This window comes from Oncorhynchus mykiss, unplaced genomic scaffold, assembly GCF_013265735.2.
Source record: "Oncorhynchus mykiss isolate Arlee unplaced genomic scaffold, USDA_OmykA_1.1 un_scaffold_781, whole genome shotgun sequence".
Classification (NCBI taxonomy): Eukaryota; Metazoa; Chordata; class Actinopteri; order Salmoniformes; family Salmonidae; genus Oncorhynchus; species Oncorhynchus mykiss.
In genome coordinates, this window is record NW_023494228.1 from 1 (window position 1) to 24,645 (window position 24,645).

General features: G+C 44.0%; 1 protein-coding gene, 7 non-coding genes and 1 pseudogene across 8 annotated transcripts; 1 reads left to right on the forward strand and 8 right to left on the reverse strand.

The window, feature by feature from the left end:
* Nucleotides 1-128: 128 nt before the first annotated feature.
* LOC118962624 (cerebellar degeneration-related protein 2-like) lies at nt 129-9,391 on the forward strand (the record flags this gene model as incomplete). The annotated part of the gene is made up of 6 exons (XM_036974643.1): nt 129-238; nt 4,894-5,042; nt 5,213-5,389; nt 7,985-8,290; nt 8,375-8,642; nt 8,850-9,391. Coding segments are annotated over 6 exons (1,280 nt in total), but the record flags the coding sequence as incomplete, so codon positions are not given.
* A 5,451-nt stretch (nt 9,392-14,842) lies between these two features.
* LOC118962650 lies at nt 14,843-14,951 on the reverse strand (annotated as a pseudogene).
* A 1,706-nt stretch (nt 14,952-16,657) lies between these two features.
* LOC118962625 lies at nt 16,658-16,776 on the reverse strand. Its single transcript, XR_005049963.1, has one exon. It is a non-coding gene; the product is annotated as a 5S ribosomal RNA (ribosomal RNA).
* Nucleotides 16,777-17,958: 1,182 nt separating this feature from the next.
* Nucleotides 17,959-18,077, reverse strand: LOC118962636. Its single transcript, XR_005049974.1, has one exon. It is a non-coding gene; the product is annotated as a 5S ribosomal RNA (ribosomal RNA).
* A 1,179-nt stretch (nt 18,078-19,256) lies between these two features.
* LOC118962647 lies at nt 19,257-19,375 on the reverse strand. Its single transcript, XR_005049985.1, has one exon. It is a non-coding gene; the product is annotated as a 5S ribosomal RNA (ribosomal RNA).
* Nucleotides 19,376-20,555: 1,180 nt separating this feature from the next.
* Nucleotides 20,556-20,674, reverse strand: LOC118962651. Its single transcript, XR_005049988.1, has one exon. It is a non-coding gene; the product is annotated as a 5S ribosomal RNA (ribosomal RNA).
* A 1,174-nt stretch (nt 20,675-21,848) lies between these two features.
* Nucleotides 21,849-21,967, reverse strand: LOC118962652. The gene has a single exon (XR_005049989.1). It is a non-coding gene; the product is annotated as a 5S ribosomal RNA (ribosomal RNA).
* Nucleotides 21,968-23,145: 1,178 nt separating this feature from the next.
* On the reverse strand, nt 23,146-23,264 carry LOC118962626. The gene has a single exon (XR_005049964.1). It is a non-coding gene; the product is annotated as a 5S ribosomal RNA (ribosomal RNA).
* Nucleotides 23,265-24,441: 1,177 nt separating this feature from the next.
* LOC118962627 lies at nt 24,442-24,560 on the reverse strand. The gene has a single exon (XR_005049965.1). It is a non-coding gene; the product is annotated as a 5S ribosomal RNA (ribosomal RNA).
* Nucleotides 24,561-24,645: the final 85 nt, after the last annotated feature.

Sequence of the window (24,645 nt, forward strand, 5' to 3'; positions counted from 1 at the left end):
GTCATCGGAATTGAACCAACCAATAAGAATGTTGAACATTAAAAGCACATTTCTTTAGAGGCAAGTTGGAAACATAACCACCTGTTACATGTACAATAAATGTGTTTTGTTTGGTGTATTATTTACAGATCTCCATTTGGGCGGCTCAGTGGTAAGACCTGCTGGACGGAACCATGAGTTGGAGCAGGGGCTACAGCAGATGTACTCCACCAACCAGGAGCAGCTGCAGGAGATTGAGGTAGCTAGTCTAAATATAATCATACTAGGCCACTGAGGCCTAGTATTGTTCTGCTACATTACTAGGCTTACACTACAATACAAAAACACACACACATTGTAGGTTACATTTTTTTCCCACTGATTAGAATCAGTCGGCACATAAGAGTGTAATATGAAATTAATCACTTTTTAAAAACCTTGCTCTGAAGGTCACTGTGGCTGGGATATTGCTTGTTAATAAATTACCATTTTTGCAGATATTACCAACTGGGAGTAGCCCTACATTCATTTCACCATATTGTTTTTTTTTTTCCCCCTCATCATCTATACATAATCCCCCATAATGACAGCAAATACATTATTTTTTATTTTTTTCAATTTGAGGCTAATCATAAAAAAATAAATTTTAAAAAATCACATTTACATAAGTATTCAGACTCTCAGTAGTGTAACGACCCTGAGTTCATAAGCATGATATCGGACTCTGCACCACTCTATTGTGGCGTTTATCCCATTCTACTCTCAAGCTCTGTCAGGTTGGATTGGGAGCACAGCTGCACAGCTATTTTCAGGTCACTCAGAGAAATAGTTAGTCTGGGTTCTGGGGCCACTCAAGGACATTCAGAGACTTAAGACTTGTCCTTGGCTGTGTGCAAGGGTCATTGTTCTGTGGAAGGGAACCTTTTGCCCCAGTTTGAGGTCCTGAGCACTGGAGCAGGGTTTCATCAAAGATCTCTCTGTACTTCTCTTGATCCTGACTATTCTCCCAGTCTCTGCATGCTAAAAAACATCCCCACAGCATGATGCTGCCACCACCATGCTTACATAGGGATGGTTCCAGGGTTCCTCCAGACGTACGCTTGGCATTCAGGTCAAAGAGTTGAATCTTGTTTTATCAGACCAGAGGAATATGTTCTCATGGTCTGAGTCCTTTAGGTGCCTTTTGGCAAACTCCAAGCAAGCTGTCATGTGCCTTTTACTGTCCAGTGACCATCGGGTTCTAGGTCACCTCCCTGACCAAGGCCCTTTCCCCCGATTGCTCGTTTGGAGGATGGCCAGCTCTAGGATGAGTCTTGGTGGTTCCAAACTTCTTCCATTTAAGGATGGAGGCCACTTTTGTTGGGGACCTTCAATGCTGCAGATATGGTTTTTGTTACCCGTCCCAATCTGTGCCTCGAAAATGCCCTGTTCAACTGTGGCCTTTTTATATATACAGATGTGCCTTTCCAAATCATGTCCATCAATTAATTTACCACAGGTGGATCCATCAAGTGTAGAAAACATCTCAAGCATGATCAATGGAAACAGGATGCACATGAGCTCAATTTCGAGTCTCGTAGCAAAGGGTCTGAATCTTATGTAAATAAGGTATTTCTGTTTTTTTATTTGAATCCATTTGCCAAAATGTCTCTAAACCTGTTTTCACTTTGTCATTATGGGGTATTCTGTGTAGATTGCTGAGGATTTTTTGTTTGTTTTGTATTAATCCATTTTAGAATAAGGCTGTAACATAACGTGGAAAAAGTCAAGGGGTCTGAATACTTTCCGAAGGAACGGCACCTGTCCTGTATGTAAACAAAAACAGGACTTCGGTGTTCAAAAGCAATAAGAAGCTTAGCTCAACTGTATGACGTCATTAGGAAACAACCCTACGCACAGACCAGCAAGTCCACCAATGGGAGCCGAAAGTCCACATTGACAAATCTCTCCCCAAATCTCTTTTCTTGTCAGGCTCTTCCGATCGTTAGTTTCCTCTTGTTAAATGGGATCAAGTGAAAGCCTGTCTGGATTAGCTCATGACTTAATTGGTCCTTGGCATGGTGCATTGCATGGACAGGTATTTGTCTAACTATCTTTAAGGCACCTTTAGGACACCTTTCACTGTAAGGAGAGCAGTGGCCAACGGCTTTATGCTTCCTTCAGTAGCCAAAGGCTTAGTCAAGGTAGTGAACTTTCACATAGTTACTACTGATGTTATCCTGCCTCTCAACACAGAGTATCTAAGGCTGTGTTTAGACAGCATAGCCTAAGAGAACTTGGTGTGCAAATGCTCTTTCCTGCCTCGCACCTCATGATATATGATGGTGTGTTTAACGACCTACATTTTGGGGATGCCTAATAGTACCCTCACTATATTCACGGGATGTATCCTGCTGAGTACTCACACACACATGTTCTCATTTAGGGTGGTGGTACAAACAACATTACATTTTGGTATCAGACCTTTCTGCCTTTCCTCCATCATCCTGACTAGTGACCACTTAAGTATGAACTCCTTGCTTGTTCACAAGGGTCGACTTGCGCTATAGGCGCCGGGTATGCGGCACAGGTCTGATTTGTACAGTAATTTCCAAACAAATAAGTATGAACAACATATCTGTACAAAGATTAGAAAATATGTGCACTGCGCAGGTGCTAGCTTTGGGCGACCATGGTGGAACAAGCAGTATGTGTTCGGTGAGCAGTCTCAACGAGTTCACATAAACAGGTGATGCATTCAAAGGGTGTTCAGGTGCAAACGTGTTCGTTCAGCACACAACCAACCACAGGGGATTTTAACATTAACCAAAAATGGCAATTCCACAGTAACAGAATGATGCTGAGACTCCCAATTTTCCACTTTCAAATGTACGTAAAATAAAAACCAATGATCGCAAAGTTAAAAAAATAAAAACGTACAACTTCATGTACAAGGACAACTTTTAACAATTTCCACAGAAAATTACAAAAACACGTTTACTTGAAGAACAGTGCAGAGGCAACGTTTGGTAACAGAAAGACGGCACAAACAGCACAGACCATCATTCTGTTACCGTGGAATAGCCCAAGAGGAGCCTAAGACCAGGTACAGACACCACATATAGATATGGTCAGATACATGGGATTACAATTCTAAGCACTGAAGGCATTCGCCTCATAATAAGCACTGTAAAGAATTTTAAGGTCCTTTGTTGACCAGCTGTCAGTTAGATGGTCTCTCCAGTAATTAAAATAGAACGGGACGGTACAGTCAGTAATAGTCGGACATCCTGGGGTTAAACGTCAAGACAGAGGTCTTAGACTAGAGGGTTAAAACCTCTACAGGATCGGTGCCCCTCCCCGCTGGACGGTTGAGCTAACGTGCGCTAATGTGATTAGCATGACGCTGTAAGTAACAAGGACATTTTCCAGGACATAAATTCTTGTTAATCCAACTGCACTGTCTAATTTACAGTACCTAATACAGTGAAATAATACCAAGCTATTGTTTGAGGAGAGTGCACAGTTATGAACTTAAACGTTTCAATTAACCGATTTAGGCACATTTGGGCAGACTTGATGCAACATTTTGAACAGTAATGCAACGGTTCATTGGATCAGTCTAAAACTTTGCACATGTACTGCTGCCATCTAGTGACCAAAATCTAAATTGCGCCTAGAGTTCTAAGTCATGTAATGGGCTTATTCTTGCATTTCAACGATGATGGAACAAAAAGAGACCGCATGTTTTTTTATTTGTATTATCTTTTACCAGATCTATTGTGTTCTATTCTCCTACATTAATTTCACATTTCCACAAACTTTAAAGTGTTTCCTTTCAAATGGTATCAAGAATATGCAAATCCTTGCTTCAGGTCCTGAGCTACAGACAGTTATATTTGGGTATGTCATTTTAGGTGAAAAATTAAAAAAAGGATTGGATCCTTTAACAGAGGAATATAGGCTTTTTATTTTCAGGTAATGGTTAGATAGATATGTAAAGTTCAAGGTACTATTGTCAACTATTCAACTACTGTGACTGTGTTACTCATCTGTCAGTATTGTGACACTGCTATTGTTTTTCACTTTGGACTCTTAAGATCTTTGTACATTTTTGACTGCAAGATCAGTAAAGTATCTTGTAATTGTAATTATTCGCCTACCTCATGCCTTTTGCACACAATGTATATAGACTCTATCTTTTTTTTCTACTGTGTTATTGACTTGTTTATTGTTTACTCTGTGTAAATCTGTTATCTGTTCACACTGCTATGCTTTATCTTGGCCAGGTCTCAGTTGTAAATGAGAACTTGTTCTCAACTAGCCTAACTGGTTAAATAAAGGTGAAAAAAATAATTAAATAAATCTTTCACATGTAATTGAACCAGCTCAAAGTTCCATTGATGTATTTTTCAACTGAAGTGTCTCTCTGAAGGAGATCCCTGAGTGATGTGGGTTAGGGCTTTATCCTCCTATGCCTCGTCTGCCAGTCAGTTAATATCAAAATCTAATGATTTGAATTAGTCGTGATGGTTAAGCCTAAATTCGAGGGCACACGGGGATCACTTAGGAGTCCTTCAACAAGTGGCAGTGACCCATCCTGATAATGCTAAGTGGTATATGTCCCAGCTCCATGCTTGCATAAAGTATTCTGGTCACAAAGCCACAGTGTTTTGCCAGTTCAAAAGTGTGTTCGGTGCTACTGGTCCTCTTCACTGACCTGTTTCGTAATGGATCATTGTTCTGAGATCGAATTACAAGAATGAGAGGACTTGCATACTGTAGCAGTCATAATGGAACCATAATTATATGCTTGATCAATACTTACATACAGTAAAAACTCTATCACCTGACAAATGCTGGACCATATTAGTGGACCCAAAAACTGTTCTATCCATCCTATTTCAATGGCAATTACCTTTGACCTCCTCCCAGTACCTGACTAAGCAGGTGGATTTGCTGAGGCAAATGAATGACCAGCATGCTAAGGTATACGAGCAGCTAGATGTGGCGGCCAGAGACCTGGAGCAGGGCAACCACAGGCTGATTCTGGACAACCGCGTCGCCCAGCAGAGGATCAACTGGTGAGACTCAGGACTTTGATTCCTTTCTGAAAATAGTAACTGTAAACATTTTTACCCCCAGTATAAATACTTAGATGCCAAATTTACCAAGAGGCAAGGTTTTGGCTAAATTAATTTTCTCCACAAAGCTCAGTAATTCGAACCACTTCTATGCTTGTCCTCTCTCTCAGCCTGACAGAAACGATCAACAGTCTTGAGACCCACATGGAGGACTTGCAGACCCAGGTGGAGGAGCTGAGGACAGCCCAGTCTGACCGGAGCAGGAGAGAACTGGCCGAACAGAGACACAACCTCGGAGCACAGAGTGTGTCCTGCCTCAAGGAGCTGTATGACCTGCAGAAAGACAAGTGAGTGTGTGCATGTATGTGTCCTGCAGCTGTGCAATTGAACCTGGTGCCAACAAACCGCTAATGTTATTGTTAGTCTAAAACATCCATTCCGCCACAGAACCAGATGTGTTCAGCTTTATTCAGCTCAAATCAATGTTGATCAATTTAATTCTCATCTCAACCATGCAAACCAAGACTAGGCTGAGAAGAGAGTAGATGGAGATGCAAACCAAATGAGCTGGCCTTATTCTGCAGTGGGAATGGTCACCGTGAACACTAATTTCCTGCACTCGGATTATAGTAACTAAACAATTTGGAGATTATGTGCATGCTAAGAGAGGGAACACAATAACAAACAATAAACAGAGGAAGTTACCATAAATGTTATTTTAAAGTACAGTAACAAGCATGTGCCTTGAAAGGAATGTTCTACTTCAGCTAGCCTGAATGTTTGTCACTGGCCAAGTTATAGTACATCATTCCAGGAACTGTGTGTCTGGCCAAGTTACAGGTCTTTCTGAAAGTTTTTATAGAAACTGCACTATCAATCATCAATGGTGTCAAACCAGCAGTCATAGAGCCTCTTCTCATCTCTTCCTCTTCTAGTGATCTGCATACTGTGTATTCCCTTTCAGTACATATTAAGTAAAGGAGACAGGCAGAGAGACACTTGACTATTGAGATGGGTCCATAGTCTAATGACTATGTATTACCGCCATTATCAGCCGTGTGCTGACTGGGCGTCCCCAGGTCACCCAGACCCAGACCACCTAATCTGGGCCAAGGCTTTTCGGACATAATCCCCTGCAGATAAATCTTTCAGAGGAGGTTAAGTCTAGCCTGTATACACACACTAACATACACACATAGTTTAGTAGCCTGTTTTAGCATGCAATACAAAACCACTGATAAAGCACATACAGTACCAGTCAAAAGTTTGGACACCTACTATTCAAGGGTTTTCTTTATTTGTACTATATTCTGCATTGTAGAATAGTAGTGAAAACATCAAAACTATGAAATAAAACACAGGGAATCATGTAGTAACCAAAAAGGTGTTAAACAAATCAAAATATATTTGAGATTCTTCAAAGTAGCCACCCTTTGCCTTGATGACAGCTTTGCACACTCTTGGCATTTTCTCAACCAGCTTCACCTGGAATGCTTTTCCAACAGTCTTGAAGTTTCCACATATGCTGAGCACTTGTTGGCTGCTTTTCCTTCACTCTGCGTTCCAACTCATCCTAAACCATCTCAATTGGGTTGAGGTCGGGTGATTGTGGATGCCAGGTTATCTGATGCAGCACGCCATCCCTCTCCTTCTTGGTCAAATAGCCCTTACACAGCCTGGAGGTGTGTTGGGTCATTGTCCTGTTGAAAAACAAAGGATAGTCCCACTAGGCTCAAACCAGAAGGGACGGCATATCACTGCAGAATGCTGTGGTAGTCATGCTGGTTAATCAACCCCACATCAATGGGTCCTTGGGACCATAACACAGAGCATATAGCTTCTAACTCCTCTTCCTGTTCCTAAGTGTGCCTTGAATTATTCTAAATAAATCACTGACAGTGTCACAAGCAAAGCAGCATCACACCACCTCCTCCATGCTTCACGGTGGGAACCACACATGCAGAGATCATCCGTTAACCTATTCTGCATCTCATAAAGACAAGGCGGTTGGAACCAAAAATCTCAAATATGGACTCATCAGACCTAAGGACACATTTCCACCAGTCTAATGTCCATTGCTCGTGTTTCTTGGCCCAAGCAAGTCTCTTCTTAGTGGTGTCCTTTAGTAGTGGTTTCTTTGCAGCAATTGGACCATGAAGGCCTGATTCACTCCGTCTCCTCTGAACAGTTGATGTTGAGATGTCTGTTACTTGAACTCTGAAGCATTTATTTGGGCTGCAATTTCTGAGGCTGGTAACTCTAATGAACTTATCCTCTGCAGCAGAAGTAGCTCTGGGTCTTTCCTGTGGTGGTCCTCATGAGCCAGTTTCATCATAGCCCTTGATGGTTTTTGCGACTGCATTTGAAGAAACTTTCAAAGTTCTTAATTTTCTACATTGACTGACCTTCCACATTGACTGATGTCTTAAAGTAATGATGGACTGTTGTTTCTCTTTGCTTATATGAGCTGTTCTTTCTATAATATGGACTTGGTCTTCTACCAAATAGGGCTATCTTCTGTATACCACCCCTACCTTGTCACAACACAACTGATTGGCTCAAACACATTAATTAAGAAAGAAAGAAATTCCACATATGAACTTTTAACTAGGTACACCTGATCATTTAAATGCATTCCAGGTGACTACCTCATGAAGCTGGTTGAGAGAATGAGTGTGCAAAGCTGTCAAGGCAAACTGTTGCTACTTTGAAGAATATATATATATTCGATGAACACTTTTGTTGGTTAATACATGATTCCAGATGTGTTGTTTCATAGATTTGATGTCTTCACTATTATACAATGTAGAAAATAGTCATAAAGAAAAACCCTTGAATGAGTAGGTGTCCAAACTTTTGACTGGTACTGTACATGATAAAAAACAGGCCTCTATAACCACATTCACCATCGTGTTGAACCTTTAGTCCTTTCCCTGTCCCAGGTACATGGCCTATGAGAGCCTGCGTGTGGAGCATTCCTGGCCAGCAAGGAAGGAGTCCTGTCAGGACCCAGACCCCGATGAGGAGAACTCTGTGCTCCAGCGCTCCATCCAGACCCTGCAGGCTGTTCTGGCCTCTGAGCGGGGGAAGCGGGAGGCAGCGGAACAGGAGACTGAGCTGACTGCCAGGGAGAACGGGGCTCTGGAGCAGCGGCTGGCCCTGCTGGAGGGCTGCCGGGCTAGGCAGAGGGAGCTGGAGGCAGAGGTGGAGGAGCTACGGCAGCTGTGGCAGGCCGACTACGCCAACAGGTACGATCATGACACTTTCTAATCATACTTGGTACATGTTGTTTGTATATTCGGCATAATAAAGACAATATTCTACTCCACCAGCGTCAGGAGACCTGACCGGCTACTGCTGCCTGACACTGTCTTCTTCGCCCCAGAGGAGAAGCCCAGTCTGGTACAAAAGGAGGAGGAAGTGGGCGAGCAGGGGAGGCGCAGCCTGCAGAGGTGCAACAGCGAAAGTGTTCTGAAGGGGACACTAGCAGACGACATCCGGCGGGGGCATGAACGTACATGTATCAGAAGAGCAGAGGCGGTGAAGCAGAGAGGAATCTCCCTGCTCAATGAGGTGGACGCCCAGTATAGTGCACTGCAGGTAAAGGTTTTCACTTCTCATTATTGCATAATCAACACAAAGACCGAGGGTGAAACTATTTCCATTTGTCTACGATGTGCCCTATGAATAAGAATGACAAACAAAAGGTCTAGGAGGTGAAGCAAATGACATTTTTATGCAGTAATTTGAGTTTGTTATACAGTGTGGAAAGTTGCCGATGAGTGACTGAACGTTTGCCTCCTGCAGGTCAAATACGAGGAGCTTCTGCGGCGCTGCCAGCTGGGGGCAGACGGGCTCAGTCACAAGGCCGTGCAGACACCCCACAGTTCCCACGGCACTGTCAGTTACCCCCAACGGCGCCTCTCAAGCTCGGCCACCTCCATCGGGCTCCCAGCTGTCCCAGAAGACAACGGGCCTCAGCCGGAGTACAAGGCCCTTTTCCAGGAGATCTTCACCTGCATCCAGAAGACCAAAGAGGACCTAAGTGAGAACAAGTGGCCGAGTCCGGGTCATTGACTCTGGGGACAGTGATGGCAGTATGTGTTCTTTCTGCACCTTTGAATGGACTGCTCAATAGGATATTGCTATAGGAGAGGGCCTCAAATAGCAGATTCCAAAGGGTGTTTGTGTGTGTGTGTGTGTGCGCGCACGTGCACTAACACCTGTACCTCTTATACAACATGTGCCCTGTTGTCTCCTTCAATCCTGTCAACGCTATCACCTCGACACGCTCCGATGGTTTCATAAGCACTTTTCTTATCTACCGTCCATCCCTTTGACTACTTTCCATCCTATCTACAAGTTTGTTTTTGACGCAAACATTTCCAGGTCAAAGGTTGATAAATGGATTGTTTGAGTCCTGATGCTATCACCTCTTAGCATCCGACTGCTCTTATGCCTCATTTAGCTCGATTAGATGGCACCACCTCTTCACTTGAAGTCAATGGGTGCAGTAATATTAGCAACCAGGGTTTTTCTATTCTTTTGTTTTCTACTAAATTCAAGTAACCATAGCAATTAGAATGGTATGTGTATGTACCATAGATTTGGTCTTGCAGCTTAATGAGTAGGCCTACGCTGGGTTTGAAAGTGTTTGTTTGTACGCTGTTACCACGTACAGAACCACCACTGTACAGATCTTGGACTTGCTTAGACTATCTAGCAGTCTGTGTTCAATCCACTTAGTGTTAAGTCTGTCGTGGGAGCCATACCTTTTGTGCACACTGTACATATTGCCAAATTATAGATTTAACTACATTTGTGTACCTTTTTATTATGCCAACTTAAGAGTACTCGACAAGATGGAGTACTTTATAGATGCACTATATATATCTATATCTCCACACAAAAGTATGTGGATACCCCTTCAAATTAGTGGATTTGGTTATTTCAGCCACACCTGTTGCTCACAGGTGTATAAAATCGAGCACACAGCCATGCAATCTCCATAGACGCACATTGGCAGTAGAATGGCCTTACTGAAGAGCTGTGTGACTTTCAATGTGGCACCGTCATAGGATGCCACCTTTCCAAAAGGTCAGTTCATCAAATTTCTGCCCTGGCAGAGCTGCCCCGGTCAACTGTAAGTGCTGTTATTGTGAAGTGAAAACATCTAGGAGCAACAACGGTTCAGCCGCGAAGTGGTAGGCCACACAAGCTCACAGGACGGCAACGCCGAATGCTCACTACCGAGTTCCAAACTGCCTCTGGAAGCAACGTCAGCACAATAACTGTTCGTCAGGCGCTTCATGAAATTTCCATGACCGAGCGTGGGTTTCCATGACGGGAGCGTAAGATTGCCAATCGTTGGCTGGAGTGGTGTGAAGCTCGACGCCATTGGACTCTGGAGCAGTGGAAACGCGTTCTCTGGCGTGATGAATCATGCTTCACCATCTGGCAGTCCGACGGACAAATCTGGGTTTGGCGGATGCCAGGAGAACGCTACCTGCCCCAATGCATAGTGGCAACTGTAAAGTTTGGTGGAAGAGGAATAATGGTCTGGGGCTGTTTTTTAAGGTTTGGGCTAGACCCTTCAGTTTCAGTGAAGGGAAATCTTAACGCTACAGCATACAATTATATTTTAGATGATTCTGTGCCTCCAACTTTGTGGCAACAGTTTGGGGAAGGCCCTTTCCTGTTTCTACATGACAATGCCCCAGTGCACAAAGTGAGGTCCATACAGAAAGGGTTTGTCGAGATTAGTGTGGAAGAACTTGACTGGCCTGCACCGAGCCCTGAACTCAACCCCATCGAATGCCTTTGGGATTAATTAGAACGCCGACTACCAGCCAGGCCCAACATCAGTGCCTGACCTCACTAATGCTCTTGTGGCTGAATAGAAACAAGTCCCCACAGCAATGTTCTAACATCTAGTGGAAAGCCTTTACAGAAGAGTGGAGGCTGTTATAGCAGCAAAGGCGGGACCAACTCCATATAATGCCCATGATTTTAGAATGAGATGTTCGACGAGCAGGTATTCCTGTACTTTTGGTCATGTAGTGTATTTATGGAGGTTGGGCCTATAGTAGTCAACATTGATTTATAGATAGATTGGCCTGTAATACTAGAGAATCATAAGTGAACACTGGAAAAGGCCCAGTCTGTTCTCACTGTTTCATGGTCATTTGTGTAATGTGTGTCCCTATAGCTACCTCTGCCAACAGGACACATCGCGGCTTTGCACTGACCGATGGACACTTAAATACTTTTTTTTTTTAAATGTATTTGACAATTATTTCGACGATGAGATGGTATTTATTTCTCTGCTAATATTTGTCATTTGTCACTGTATTCCAGATCTATAATGTGATTGTTGTTGTAGCGAATGCTGATTCAGAAGTTCATTGGCTTTGAGTTTGACTGACACTGAGGTTCAAAGTATGATAAGGTGCTTCTTAATTGAATGTGAAACTTTTGTAAGTGGATGTGTTAACACAACAGAAAAAAGAAGATATATGATTAAGGTTGCAGTGAGTTGTCTTTTAATTTGTGGATCCCTCAACCAAAGGTGCTTAATCTCAAAGCCCTAAATATGGTAGACTGGTGGTTCTCTGCTCAGCAATATCCTGCCTTTAGACCACAACAAATGAGGGTAGGCGCAGTGGAGTCGGTCATACAGACACTGAGACACTTCAGATAACCAAGAACAATAGGTCAGATCAATACATATTTTTCCATCTCAAGTCCAATGCTTCTCGGTGTCTGGTATGCCAGATGGGTTTACTGTTTCTTACTTGTGATGGACTGAAAAGTAGAAACACAAAGCCTGTCAATATTCACTTCCTTTTTGCTCCATTCAAAATACGTGTCTACTTGGTGTCTCAGGGCAGACGTAAGGAATATAAATAATATGTTGACAAGGAGATACATAAAAGCAGCAGGACTAGAGTTGTGTGTATTATATGAATATACCATCTGGATTAGATGATCAGTAGCCAAATGGTCAGCTGAGGAATGACCTGTTATAGCCTACTTTGTTTCAGGAGTTTATTCAGAACAGGAAGATAGACCAGGGGATCAGTTAGAACTTGTTCTATGTTCTCTGTTGTAGATTCACATCACCTCCATGACTGTTCTGTTTTGAATAAACCCCATAACAGTCTCTGGGTTCAAAATGCAGCTGTACATCAACAATGGTGGACTTCAAGTTGCCCTTTCTCCCTCTACGACCAGGGTCCATTATGACGTTACTTATCCTGGACCGAGACTCAAACTTGACTTCCATTTTGTGTTTTACATCAAATTACAACTTGAAATGATATTATTTGGCTGAACTATTTGTTAATTCTATACTTTGATATAATGAAAATGAGAACTATTACAAATGGCAATTTCATAGTAATATACAACTGTAATTAATGCAGCCTATATAGTAAGATGTCATAGATCAGCATTACAAGTGTTCTCCATGATGACTAACACGTGCTTACAGTGAACCAATAAAAAAAGAATTGTGCCAGAGGTGTTATGATTTTTCCCATACAACAGCCTCAGAGAACATGCCCAAGCAAACGTGGGTTAAATGTTGGCTAGATAAAATAGGCTTCATAGATTTATACCATCGTGTCACTGCATAGTTACTTGGAGGGCTGTCTCAGCCAGCCCTCCTTCCATGTTTTAATGTCTAGTATTAAATAGGGCACGTTAATCTCCCGCAATAGTCATTTGAACTGACAAACTATAGTGAGAAAATGGTGAGAATCCATCATAAAGGGTACAAAGTAGACAACCGTCACATGTAGACCTACAGTACTCTTAAAATGGCCTCTTAAAGGAAACCCATTTTTTGTTATATCGTATTTGTGTATCTCTGAGCGATGCTCTATCGATTCTCGGAGTCATTTTAATGTTTTCATGTGTATCTGAGCTATTCGCTGTTCAAGCAGGCAGAAATACAGCCGGTACGCCGACTTTTGTGTCATACAGTATATTACATATTCTGCTTTACATGTATTATAGGACAAATTAGTCATTCTGATCAAGGGACAAATCTCGCCCCCCACCCCCAAATTCTGAACGAGCACCTCAGTCCTCAAATGTCCTTGAGGACCGCCTCTCAGGCCAATAATAGGGCTTTGTCTTCCAGACCGCTAATAGCTTTTACATAACGGCTAGTTTCCTGCCCTACTCCCAACAACCCCCAAATCCACTAACCCTCCATAAAAGGGGATTACATGCTAATCTCGGCCATAAAGAGACTGTCTTGCAAAGACTCTGTGGACACTGAGAGAACTTTGTGTTGGCTTTCAAATCAATCTGCAGTTGAAACCTACGTTTGGTTGGGAGACCGTATGAAATTGATTTCTGATAAAACATTGCAATGGAAAAGCAACGTATGTTCTCTTCAGGCCTGTAAGAACTTCAGTGTAACACAAAGTGGAGACTCAAATGTATCAAGGCGCTCCTATATACATGTCAAATGTATTCTTATTACATTCCAGCTTGGATCCAGAACGCCATTCCAATATTTTGGCTAGCTGGACTGAGGTGTGGGAGTCAATGTTATGCACGCCCTCATGCCTCTCTGTCCCAAATGCATAGCTGTATGTCTCCGTTCATTGTATAGACTCCACACTGCATTCCTCAGCTCTGTGACCTCAGCAGAGAACATATGCCAGGTGGAACTCAACAACACCCAGAGGTTGTCCTGTCCTCAAGATTTACAACACTGTGGAAAATGTAAAGAACATGTTTTTGTGATTCAATTTCTAATGAATTCTGCACTGTGTGATAATCCTATAACATTACAGTAGGCTTACCTATCTAATTATCTATAGAGATGAAATCAAATTCTATTGGTCACATACACAGCAGCTGTTGTTGCGAGTGTAGCGAAATGTTTGTGCTTCTAGTTCCAACAGTGCAGTAATATCTAACAATTCCACAACTACCTTATACACACAAGTGTAAAGGAATTAATAAGAATATGTACATATAAATATATGGATGGGCAATTACAGAGCGGCATAGGCAAGATGCAATATATGGTATAAAATACAGTATATACATATGAGATGAGTAATGCAAGATATGTAAACATTATTAAAGTGGCATTATTAAAGTGACTAGTGATCCATTTCTTTGAATGGTGAATGATTTCAAGTATGTATGTAGGCAGCAGCCTCTCTGTGTTAGTGATGGCTGTTTAACAGTCTGATGGCCTTGAGATAAAAGCTGTTTTTCAGTCTCTCTGTCCCAGCTTTGATGCACCTGAACTGACCTCGCCTTCTGGACGGCAGCGGAGTGAACAGGCAGTGGCTTGGGTGGTTGTTGTCCTTGATGATCTTTTTGGTCTTCCTGTGACATCGAGTGCTGAAGATGTCCTGTAGGGCAGGTAGTTTGTCCCTGGTGATGCGTTGTGCAGACCGCACCACCCTCTGGAGAGCCCTGCGGTTTTGGGAGGTGCTGTTGCCTTACCAGGTGGTGATACAGCCCGACAGGATGCTCTCAATTGTGCATCTGTAAAAGTTTGAGGGTTTTAGTTGACAAGACAACTTTCTTCAGCCTCCTGAGGTTGAAGAGGCACTGTTGCACCTTCTCCACCGCACTGTCTGTGTGGGTGGACCATTTAAGTTTATCTGTGATGTGTACGCAAAGGAACTTATGAGAGCGCTTTAATTTCAGTCCATTTGTATTGAAAATAAAACAATATAGAATGGGAAAAATGTATAATTTATTTCCTGCTGCTATTGCCTACACAAACTACACTATTTGCTTGCAGTGCATTTCATTGGACAAAAAGCTTACAGCACCTGGTCTTCCCAGGCAGTCTTCCATACATGTACTAACCAGGCCCAAATCTGCTTAGCTTCTGAAATCAGGCGAATTCAGACTGGTATGGCCATAAGCGAAGGAATGATGCAGCTGTAAAACCTTTTGAGGATCTGAGGACCCATGCCAAATATTTTCAGTCTCCTGAGGGTGAATAGGTTTTATCGTGACCTCTTCACGACTATCTGGGTGTGCTTGGACCGTGTTAGTTGATGATGTGGCACCAAGGAACTTGAAGCTCTCAACCTGCTCCACTACAGCCCATCGATGAGAATGCGGGCGTGCACGGTCCACCTTTTCCTGTAGTTCACGATCATCTCCTTTGTCTTGATCACATTGAGGGAGAGGTTGTTGTCCTTGCACCACACGGTCAGGTCTCTGACATCCTCCCTATAGGGAGATCTCAACGTTGTCGATGATCAGGCCTAACACTGTTGTGTAATCAGCAAACATTTATTGTTTTGTTCATGGTATCCAATTGGTAGTAACAGTCTTGTCTCATCGCTGCAACTCCCGTATGGACTCGGGAGAGGCGAAGGTCAAGAGCCGTGCGTCCTCCAAAACACAAACCAAACAAGCCGCACTGCTTCTTGACACAATGCCCACTTAACACGGAAGCCAGCCGCACCAACGTGTCAGGGGAAACACTGTGCGACATTGTCAGCAACCACTGCACTCAGCCCGTCGCTAGCGCATGATGGGACAAGGACATCCCTGCCGGGCAAACCTTCCCCTAACCCGGACGACGCTGGGCCAACTTAATGATGTTGTTGGAGTCGTGCCTGGCAGTGCTGTCATGAGTGAACAGGGAGCACAGGAGGGAACTGAGCACACACCCCTAGGGGCCCCTGTGTTGAGGATCAGCGTGGCAGATGTTGTTACCTACCCTTACCACCTGGGGGTGGCCCATCAGGATGTCCAGGATCCAGTTGCAGAGGGAGGTGTTTAGTCCCAGGATCCTTAGCTTAGTGAGGGGCTTTGAGGGCACTATGGTGTTGAAAGCTTAGCTGTTGTCAATGAACAGCAGTCTCACATAGCGGTTCCTTTTGTCTAAGTGTGAAAGGGCAATGTGGGGTGGAATAGAGTTTGCATCATCTGTGGATCTGTTGGTGTGGTATGCAAATTGGAGTGGGTCTAGGGTTTCGAGGATGTGTTGATGTGAGCCATGACCAGCCTTTCAAAGCATTTCATGGCTACAAACATGAGTGCTACAGGTCGGTAATCATTTAGGCATTCATTTGCCCAAGTGAATCATAACACATTAACAAAATTATTCAGTGATTCGTATTTCCATGCAACTTTCTGAAATGGCACAGGAGTGCCCAGTCTTTGTGCATGCCTGTCTGTGAGCATACCTGCGGAGCGCGCGCATGTCTACACTTTGTGTAGCCGTTAGTGCTGAGCCTCTTCTGGTAGAGGAGGTTATATTTCGATTAAAAAGGTGTGCTTTTGAGAGCGAAAACCTGGAGAAGCAGGGATAAACGGTAAACCGGGAAATGTAAACGGAGGAGAGGGGGAATTTTTTTGGGGGGGGGGTCAGGCAAAACATTGAAGGGATTTTACAGGGCCCTAATGGACGACAGACATTGACAGTCTAAAAACAAATGCTGAATGTAGTGCCTACATTTCGAGGGAAACGCACTGTCCATGATTGGATTTGATCAGGCAGGGCAGCACTAACAAACTGCATGTAGTCCAATATAAAAGACACAACATTATTAGGGCGATAAATAAAAGGCAGTTGCTCCACGCATGACACAAGAGTACCCTCTACTGGAGCAAAAAGCTTACAGCACCTGGTATTCCCAGGCGGTCTCCCATCCAAGTACTAACCAGGCCCGACCCTGCTTAGCTTCCGAGATCGGACGAGATCGGGCGTATTCAGGCTGGTATGGCCGTAAGCGAAGGGAACCCTCTGGTACACTATATAAAGTCAATGTGCCGCTCATTCATCGGGAGACAGAGAAATGTCCACGTTGTGACACACTGACAAAGCTCAAACCTTGCTTACATTTCCTTTCCAGCCCATATATTTCACTCTTGTGGGGGGGGGGGGGGGGGGGGGGGAGGGCATATCCTATGTTCACACTTATGACACTTCATGGACTAGGGCCCTATATAATACGGAATCACGGAATCCAGACTTTAAACCGAAATTCAACAATATTCAAAAATGTTTTGAACTAAGGAGGAAATCAACTAAATCCTTTCAACTTGTTAGAAAATGCATTCATTTTGCCCAAGAGAATCATTAGACATCAACAAAATGCATCAGTGATTCGTATTTCCACGCAACTTTCAGAAACAGCACAGGACTGCCCAGTTTCTGTGCGCATGCGTGCGGAGCGCGCGCAGGTCTACACTTTGTGTAGCCGTTAGCGTTGAGGCTAATGATTACCTTCTTCTGGTAGAGAAGGAAAGGCTTCCCACAAAACCTTCTCAATGAAATGTTAACTGCAAAGTAGCCTATGCCAGCTTGGCAGAATTATATCATCATTATTTGCATCAATCCAGTGGCCATTTGTTTTGCAAACTCCGCAATCACATGAGCGCTACAGCAACACCGCTTAACCAAACAAAGGTCTCTTCCTGGCGCACGCTTGCGTTTAAAGGGTAACTACACCCCAAAATCGATATGTCTTCAATTTTTTCCAAGACCTCAAAAGTGGTCTCCTGCTAGGGTTTTAAATGTTGTCGTGGACATAGAACATCCAATCGTGTTATATTTCGATTAAAAAGGTGTGCTTTTGAGAGCGCAAACCTGGAGAAGCAGGGATAAACGGTAAACCGGGAAATGTAAACGGAGGAGAGGGGGAATTTTTTTGGGGGGGGGGGTCAGGCAAAACATTGAAGGGATTTTACAGGGCCCTAATGGACGACAGACATTGACAGTCTAAAAACAAATGCTGAATGTAGTGCCTACATTTCGAGGGAAACGCACTGTCCATGATTGGATTTGATCAGGGCAGGGCAGCACTAACAAACTGCATGTAGTCCAATAAAAAGACACAACATTATTAGGGCGATAAATAAAAGGCAGTTGCTCCACGCATGACACAAGAGTCACCCCTCTACTGGAGCAAAAAGCTTACAGCACCTGGTATTCCCAGGCGGTCTCCCATCCAAGTACTAACCAGGCCCGACCCTGCTTAGCTTCCGAGATCGGACGAGATCGGGCGTATTCAGGCTGGTATGGCCGTAAGCGAAGGGAACCCTCTTGGTACACTATATAAAGTCAATGTGCCGCTCATTCATCGGGAGACAGAGAAATGTTCCACGTTGTGACACACTGACAAAGCTCAAACCTTGCTTACATTTCCTTTCCAGCCCATATATTTCACTCTGTGGGGGGGGGGGGGGGGGGGGAGGGCATATCCTATGTTCACACTTATGACAACTTCATGGACTAGGGCCCTATATAATACGGAATCACGGAATCCAGACTTTAAACCGAAATTCAACAATATTCAAAAATGTTTTGAACTAAGGAGGAAATCAACTAAATCCTTTCAACTTGTTAGAAAATGCATTCATTTGCCCAAGAGAATCATTAGACATCAACAAAATGCATCAGTGATTCGTATTTCCACGCAACTTTCAGAAACAGCACAGGACTGCCCAGTTTCTGTGCGCATGCGTGCGGAGCGCGCGCAGGTCTACACTTTGTGTAGCCGTTAGCGTTGAGGCTAATGATTACCTTCTTCTGGTAGAGAAGGAAAGGCTTCCCACAAAAACCTTCTCAATGAAATGTTAACTGCAAAGTAGCCTATGCCAGCTTGGCAGAATTATATCATCATTATTTGCATCAATCCAGTGGCCATTTGTTTTGCAAACTCCGCAATCACATGAGCGCTACAGCAACACCGCTTAACCAAACAAAGGTCTCTTCCTGGCGCACGCTTGCGTTTAAAGGGTAACTACACCCCAAAATCGATATGTCTTCAATTTTTCCAAGACCTCAAAAGTGGTCTCCTGCTAGGGTTTTAAATGTTGTCGTGGACATAGAACATCCAATCGTGTTATATTTCGATTAAAAAGGTGTGCTTTTGAGAGCGCAAACCTGGAGAAGCAGGGATAAACGGTTAAACCGGGAAATGTAAACGGAGGAGAGGGGGGAATTTTTTTGGGGGGGGGGTCAGGCAAAACATTGAAGGGATTTTACAGGGCCCTAATGGACGACAGACATTGACAGTCTAAAAACAAATGCTGAATGTAGTGCCTACATTTCGAGGGAAACGCACTGTCCATGATTGGATTTGATCAGGGCAGGGCAGCACTAACAAACTGCATGTAGTCCAATAAAAAGACACAACATTATTAGGGCGATAAATAAAAGGCAGTTGCTCCACGCATGACACAAGAGTACCCTCTACTGGAGCAAAAAGCTTACAGCACCTGGTATTCCCAGGCGGTCTCCCATCCAAGTACTAACCAGGCCCGACCCTGCTTAGCTTCCGAGATCGGACGAGATCGGGCGTATTCAGGCTGGTATGGCCGTAAGCGAAGGGAACCCTCTTGGTACACTATATAAAGTCAATGTGCCGCTCATTCATCGGGAGACAGAGAAATGTCCACGTTGTGACACACTGACAAAGCTCAAACCTTGCTTACATTTCCTTTCCAGCCCATATATTTCACTCTTGTGGGGGGGGGGGGGGGGGGGAGGGCATATCCTATGTTCACACTTATGACAACTTCATGGACTAGGGCCCTATATAATACGGAATCACGGAATCCAGACTTTAAACCGAAATTCAACAATATTCAAAAATGTTTTGAAACTAAGGAGGAAATCAACTAAATCCTTTCAACTTGTTAGAAAATGCATTCATTTGCCAAGAGAATCATTAGACATCAACAAAATGCATCAGTGATTCGTATTTCCACGCAACTTTCAGAAACAGCACAGGACTGCCCCAGTTTCTGTGCGCATGCTGTGCGGAGCGCGCGCAGGTCTACACTTTGTGTAGCCGTTAGCGTTGAGGCTAATGATTACCTTCTTCTGGTAGAGAAGGAAAGGCTTCCCACAAAAACCTTCTCAATGAAATGTTAACTGCAAAGTAGCCTATGCCAGCTTGGCAGAATTATATCATCATTATTTGCATCAATCCAGTGGCCATTTGTTTTTGCAAACTCCGCAATCACATGAGCGCTACAGCAACACCGCTTAACCAAACAAAGGTCTCTTCCTGGCGCACGCTTGCGTTTAAAGGGTAACTACACCCCAAAATCGATATGTCTTCAATTTTTCCAAGACCTCAAAGTGGTCTCCTGCTAGGGTTTTAAATGTTGTCGTGGACATAGAACATCCAATCGTGTTATATTTCGATTAAAAAGGTGTGCTTTTGAGAGCGCAAACCTGGAGAAGCAGGGATATAAACGGTAAACCGGGAAATGTAAACGGAGGAGAGGGGGAATTTTTTTTGGGGGGGGGGGTCAGGCAAAACATTGAAGGGATTTTACAGGGCCCTAATGGACGACAGACATTGACAGTCTAAAACAAATGCTGAATGTAGTGCCTACATTTCGAGGGAAACGCACTGTCCATGATTGGATTTGATCAGGGCAGGGCAGCACTAACAAACTGCATGTAGTCCAATAAAAAGACACAACATTATTAGGGCGATAAATAAAGGCAGTTGCTCCACGCATGACACAAGAGTACCCTCTACTGGAGCAAAAAGCTTACAGCACCTGGTATTCCCAGGCGGTCTCCCATCCAAGTACTAACCAGGCCCGACCCTGCTTAGCTTCCGAGATCGGACGAGATCGGGCGTATTCAGGCTGGTATGGCCGTAAGCGAAGGGAACCCTCTTGGTACACTATATAAAGTCAATGTGCCGCTCATTCATCGGGAGACAGAGAAATGTCCACGTTGTGACACACTGACAAAGCTCAAACCTTGCTTACATTTCCTTTCCAGCCCATATATTTCACTCTTGTGGGGGGGGGGGGGGGAGGGCATATCCTATGTTCACACTTATGACAACTTCATGGACTAGGGCCCTATATAATACGGAATCACGGAATCCAGACTTTAAACCGAAATTCAACAATATTCAAAAATGTTTTGAACTAAGGAGGAAATCAACTAAATCCTTTCAACTTGTTAGAAAATGCATTCATTTGCCCAAGAGAATCATTAGACATCAACAAAATGCATCAGTGATTCGTATTTCCACGCAACTTTCAGAAACAGCACAGGACTGCCCAGTTTCTGTGCGCATGCGTGCGGAGCGCGCGCAGGTCTACACTTTGTGTAGCCGTTAGCGTTGAGGCTAATGATTACCTTCTTCTGGTAGAGAAGGAAAGGCTTCCCACAAAAAACCTTCTCAATGAAATGTTAACTGCAAAGTAGCCTATGCCAGCTTGGCAGAATTATATCATCATTATTTGCATCAATCCAGTGGCCATTTGTTTTGCAAACTCCGCAATCACATGAGCGCTACAGCAACACCGCTTAACCAAACAAAGGTCTCTTCCTGGCGCACGCTTGCGTTTAAAGGGTAACTACACCCCAAAATCGATATGTCTTCAATTTTTCCAAGACCTCAAAAGTGGTCTCCTGCTAGGGTTTTAAATGTTGTCGTGGACATAGAACATCCAATCGTGTTATATTTCGATTAAAAAGGTGTGCTTTTGAGAGCGCAAACCTGGAGAAGCAGGGATAAACGGTAACCGGGAAATGTAAACGGAGGAGAGGGGGAATTTTTTTTGGGGGGGGGGGTCAGGCAAAACATTGAAGGGATTTTACAGGGCCCTAATGGACGACAGACATTGACAGTCTAAAAACAAATGCTGAATGTAGTGCCTACATTTCGAGGGAAACGCACTGTCCATGATTGGATTTGATCAGGGCAGGGCAGCACTAACAAACTGCATGTAGTCCAATAAAAAGACACAACATTATTAGGGCGATAAATAAAAGGCAGTTGCTCCACGCATGACACAAGAGTACCCTCTACTGGAGCAAAAAGCTTACAGCACCTGGTATTCCCAGGCGGTCTCCCATCCAAGTACTAACCAGGCCCGACCCTGCTTAGCTTCCGAGATCGGACGAGATCGGGCGTATTCAGGCTGGTATGGCCGTAAGCGAAGGGAACCCTCTTGGTACACTATATAAAGTCAATGTGCCGCTCATTCATCGGGAGACAGAGAAATGTCCACGTTGTGACACACTGACAAAGCTCAAACCTTGCTTACATTTCCTTTCCAGCCCATATATTTCACTCTTGTGGGGGGGGGGGGGGGGGGGGGCATATCCTATGTTCACACTTATGACAACTTCATGGACTAGGGCCCTATATAATACGGAATCACGGAATCCAGACTTTAAACCGAAATTCAACAATATTCAAAAATGTTTTGAACTAAGGAGGAAATCAACTAAATCCTTTCAACTTGTTAGAAAATGCATTCATTTGCCCAAGAGAATCATTAGACATCAACAAAATGCATCAGTGATTCGTATTTCCACGCAACTTTCAGAAACAGCACAGGACTGCCCAGTTTCTGTGCGCATGCGTGCGGAGCGCGCGCAGGTCTACACTTTGTGTAGCCGTTAGCGTTGAGGCTAATGATTACCTTCTTCTGGTAGAGAAGGAAAGGCTTCCCACAAAAACCTTCTCAATGAAATGTTAACTGCAAAGTAGCCTATGCCAGCTTGGCAGAATTATATCATCATTATTTGCATCAATCCAGTGGCCATTTGTTTTGCAAACTCCGCAATCACATGAGCGCTACAGCAACACCGCTTAACCAAACAAAGGTCTCTTCCTGGCGCACGCTTGCGTTTAAAGGGTAACTACACCCCAAAATCGATATGTCTTCAATTTTTTCCAAGACCTCAAAAGTGGTCTCCTGCTAGGGTTTTAAATGTTGTCGTGGACATAGAACATCCAATCGTGTTATATTTCGATTAAAAAGGTGTGCTTTTGAGAGCGCAAACCTGGAGAAGCAGGGATAAACGGTAAACCGGGAAATGTAAACGGAGGGAGAGGGGGAATTTTTTTTGGGGGGGGGGGTCAGGCAAAACATTGAAGGGATTTTACAGGGCCCTAATGGACGACAGACATTGACAGTCTAAAAACAAATGCTGAATGTAGTGCCTACATTTCGAGGGAAACGCACTGTCCATGATTGGATTTGATCAGGGCAGGGCAGCACTAACAAACTGCATGTAGTCCAATAAAAGACACAACATTATTAGGGCGATAAATAAAAGGCAGTTGCCTCCACGCATGACACAAGAGTACCCTCTACTGGAGCAAAAAGCTTACAGCACCTGGTATTCCCAGGCGGTCTCCCATCCAAGTACTAACCAGGCCCGACCCTGCTTAGCTTCCGAGATCGGACGAGATCGGGCGTATTCAGGCTGGTATGGCCGTAAGCGAAGGGAACCCTCTTGGTACACTATATAAAGTCAATGTGCGCTCATTCATCGGGAGACAGAGAAATGTCCACGTTGTGACACACTGACAAAGCTCAAACCTTGCTTACATTTCCTTTCCAGCCCATATATTTCACTCTTGTGGGGGGGGGGGGGGGGGAGGGCATATCCTATGTTCACACTTATGACAACTTCATGGACTAGGGCCCTATATAATACGGAATCACGGAATCCAGACTTTAAACCGAAATTCAACAATATTCAAAAATGTTTTGAACTAAGGAGGAAATCAACTAAATCCTTTCAACTTGTTAGAAAATGCATTCATTTGCCCAAGAGAATCATAGACATCAACAAAATGCATCAGTGATTCGTATTTCCACGCAACTTTCAGAAACAGCACAGGACTGCCCAGTTTCTGTGCGCATGCGTGCGGAGCGCGCGCAGGTCTACACTTTGTGTAGCCGTTAGCGTTGAGGCTAATGATTACCTTCTTCTGGTAGAGAAGGAAAGGCTTCCCACAAAAACCTTCTCAATGAAATGTTAACTGCAAAGTAGCCTATGCCAGCTTGGCAGAATTATATCATCATTATTTGCATCAATCCAGTGGCCATTTGTTTTGCAAACTCCGCAATCACATGAGCGCTACAGCAACACCGCTTAACCAAACAAAGGTCTCTTCCTGGCGCACGCTTGCGTTTAAAGGGTAACTACACCCCAAAATCGATATGTCTTCAATTTTTCCAAGACCTCAAAAGTGGTCTCCTGCTAGGGTTTTAAATGTTGTCGTGGACATAGAACATCCAATCGTGTTATATTTCGATTAAAAAGGTGTGCTTTTGAGAGCGCAAACCTGGAGAAGCAGGGATAAACGGTAAACCGGGAAATGTAAACGGAGGAGAGGGGGAATTTTTTTTTGGGGGGGGGGGGTCAGGCAAAACATTGAAGGGATTTTACCAGGGCCCTAATGGACGACAGACATTGACAGTCTAAAAACAAATGCTGAATGTAGTGCCTACATTTCGAGGGAAACGCACTGTCCATGATTGGATTTGATCAGGGCAGGGCAGCACTAACAAACTGCATGTAGTCCAATAAAAAGACACAACATTATTAGGGCGATAAATAAAAGGCAGTTGCTCCACGCATGACACAAGAGTACCCTCTACTGGAGCAAAAAGCTTACAGCACCTGGTATTCCCAGGCGGTCTCCCATCCAAGTACTAACCAGGCCCGACCCTGCTTAGCTTCCGAGATCGGACGAGATCGGGCGTATTCAGGCTGGTATGGCCGTAAGCGAAGGGAACCTCTTGGTACACTATATAAAGTCAATGTGCCGCTCATTCATCGGGAGGACAGAGAAATGTCCACGTTGTGACACAC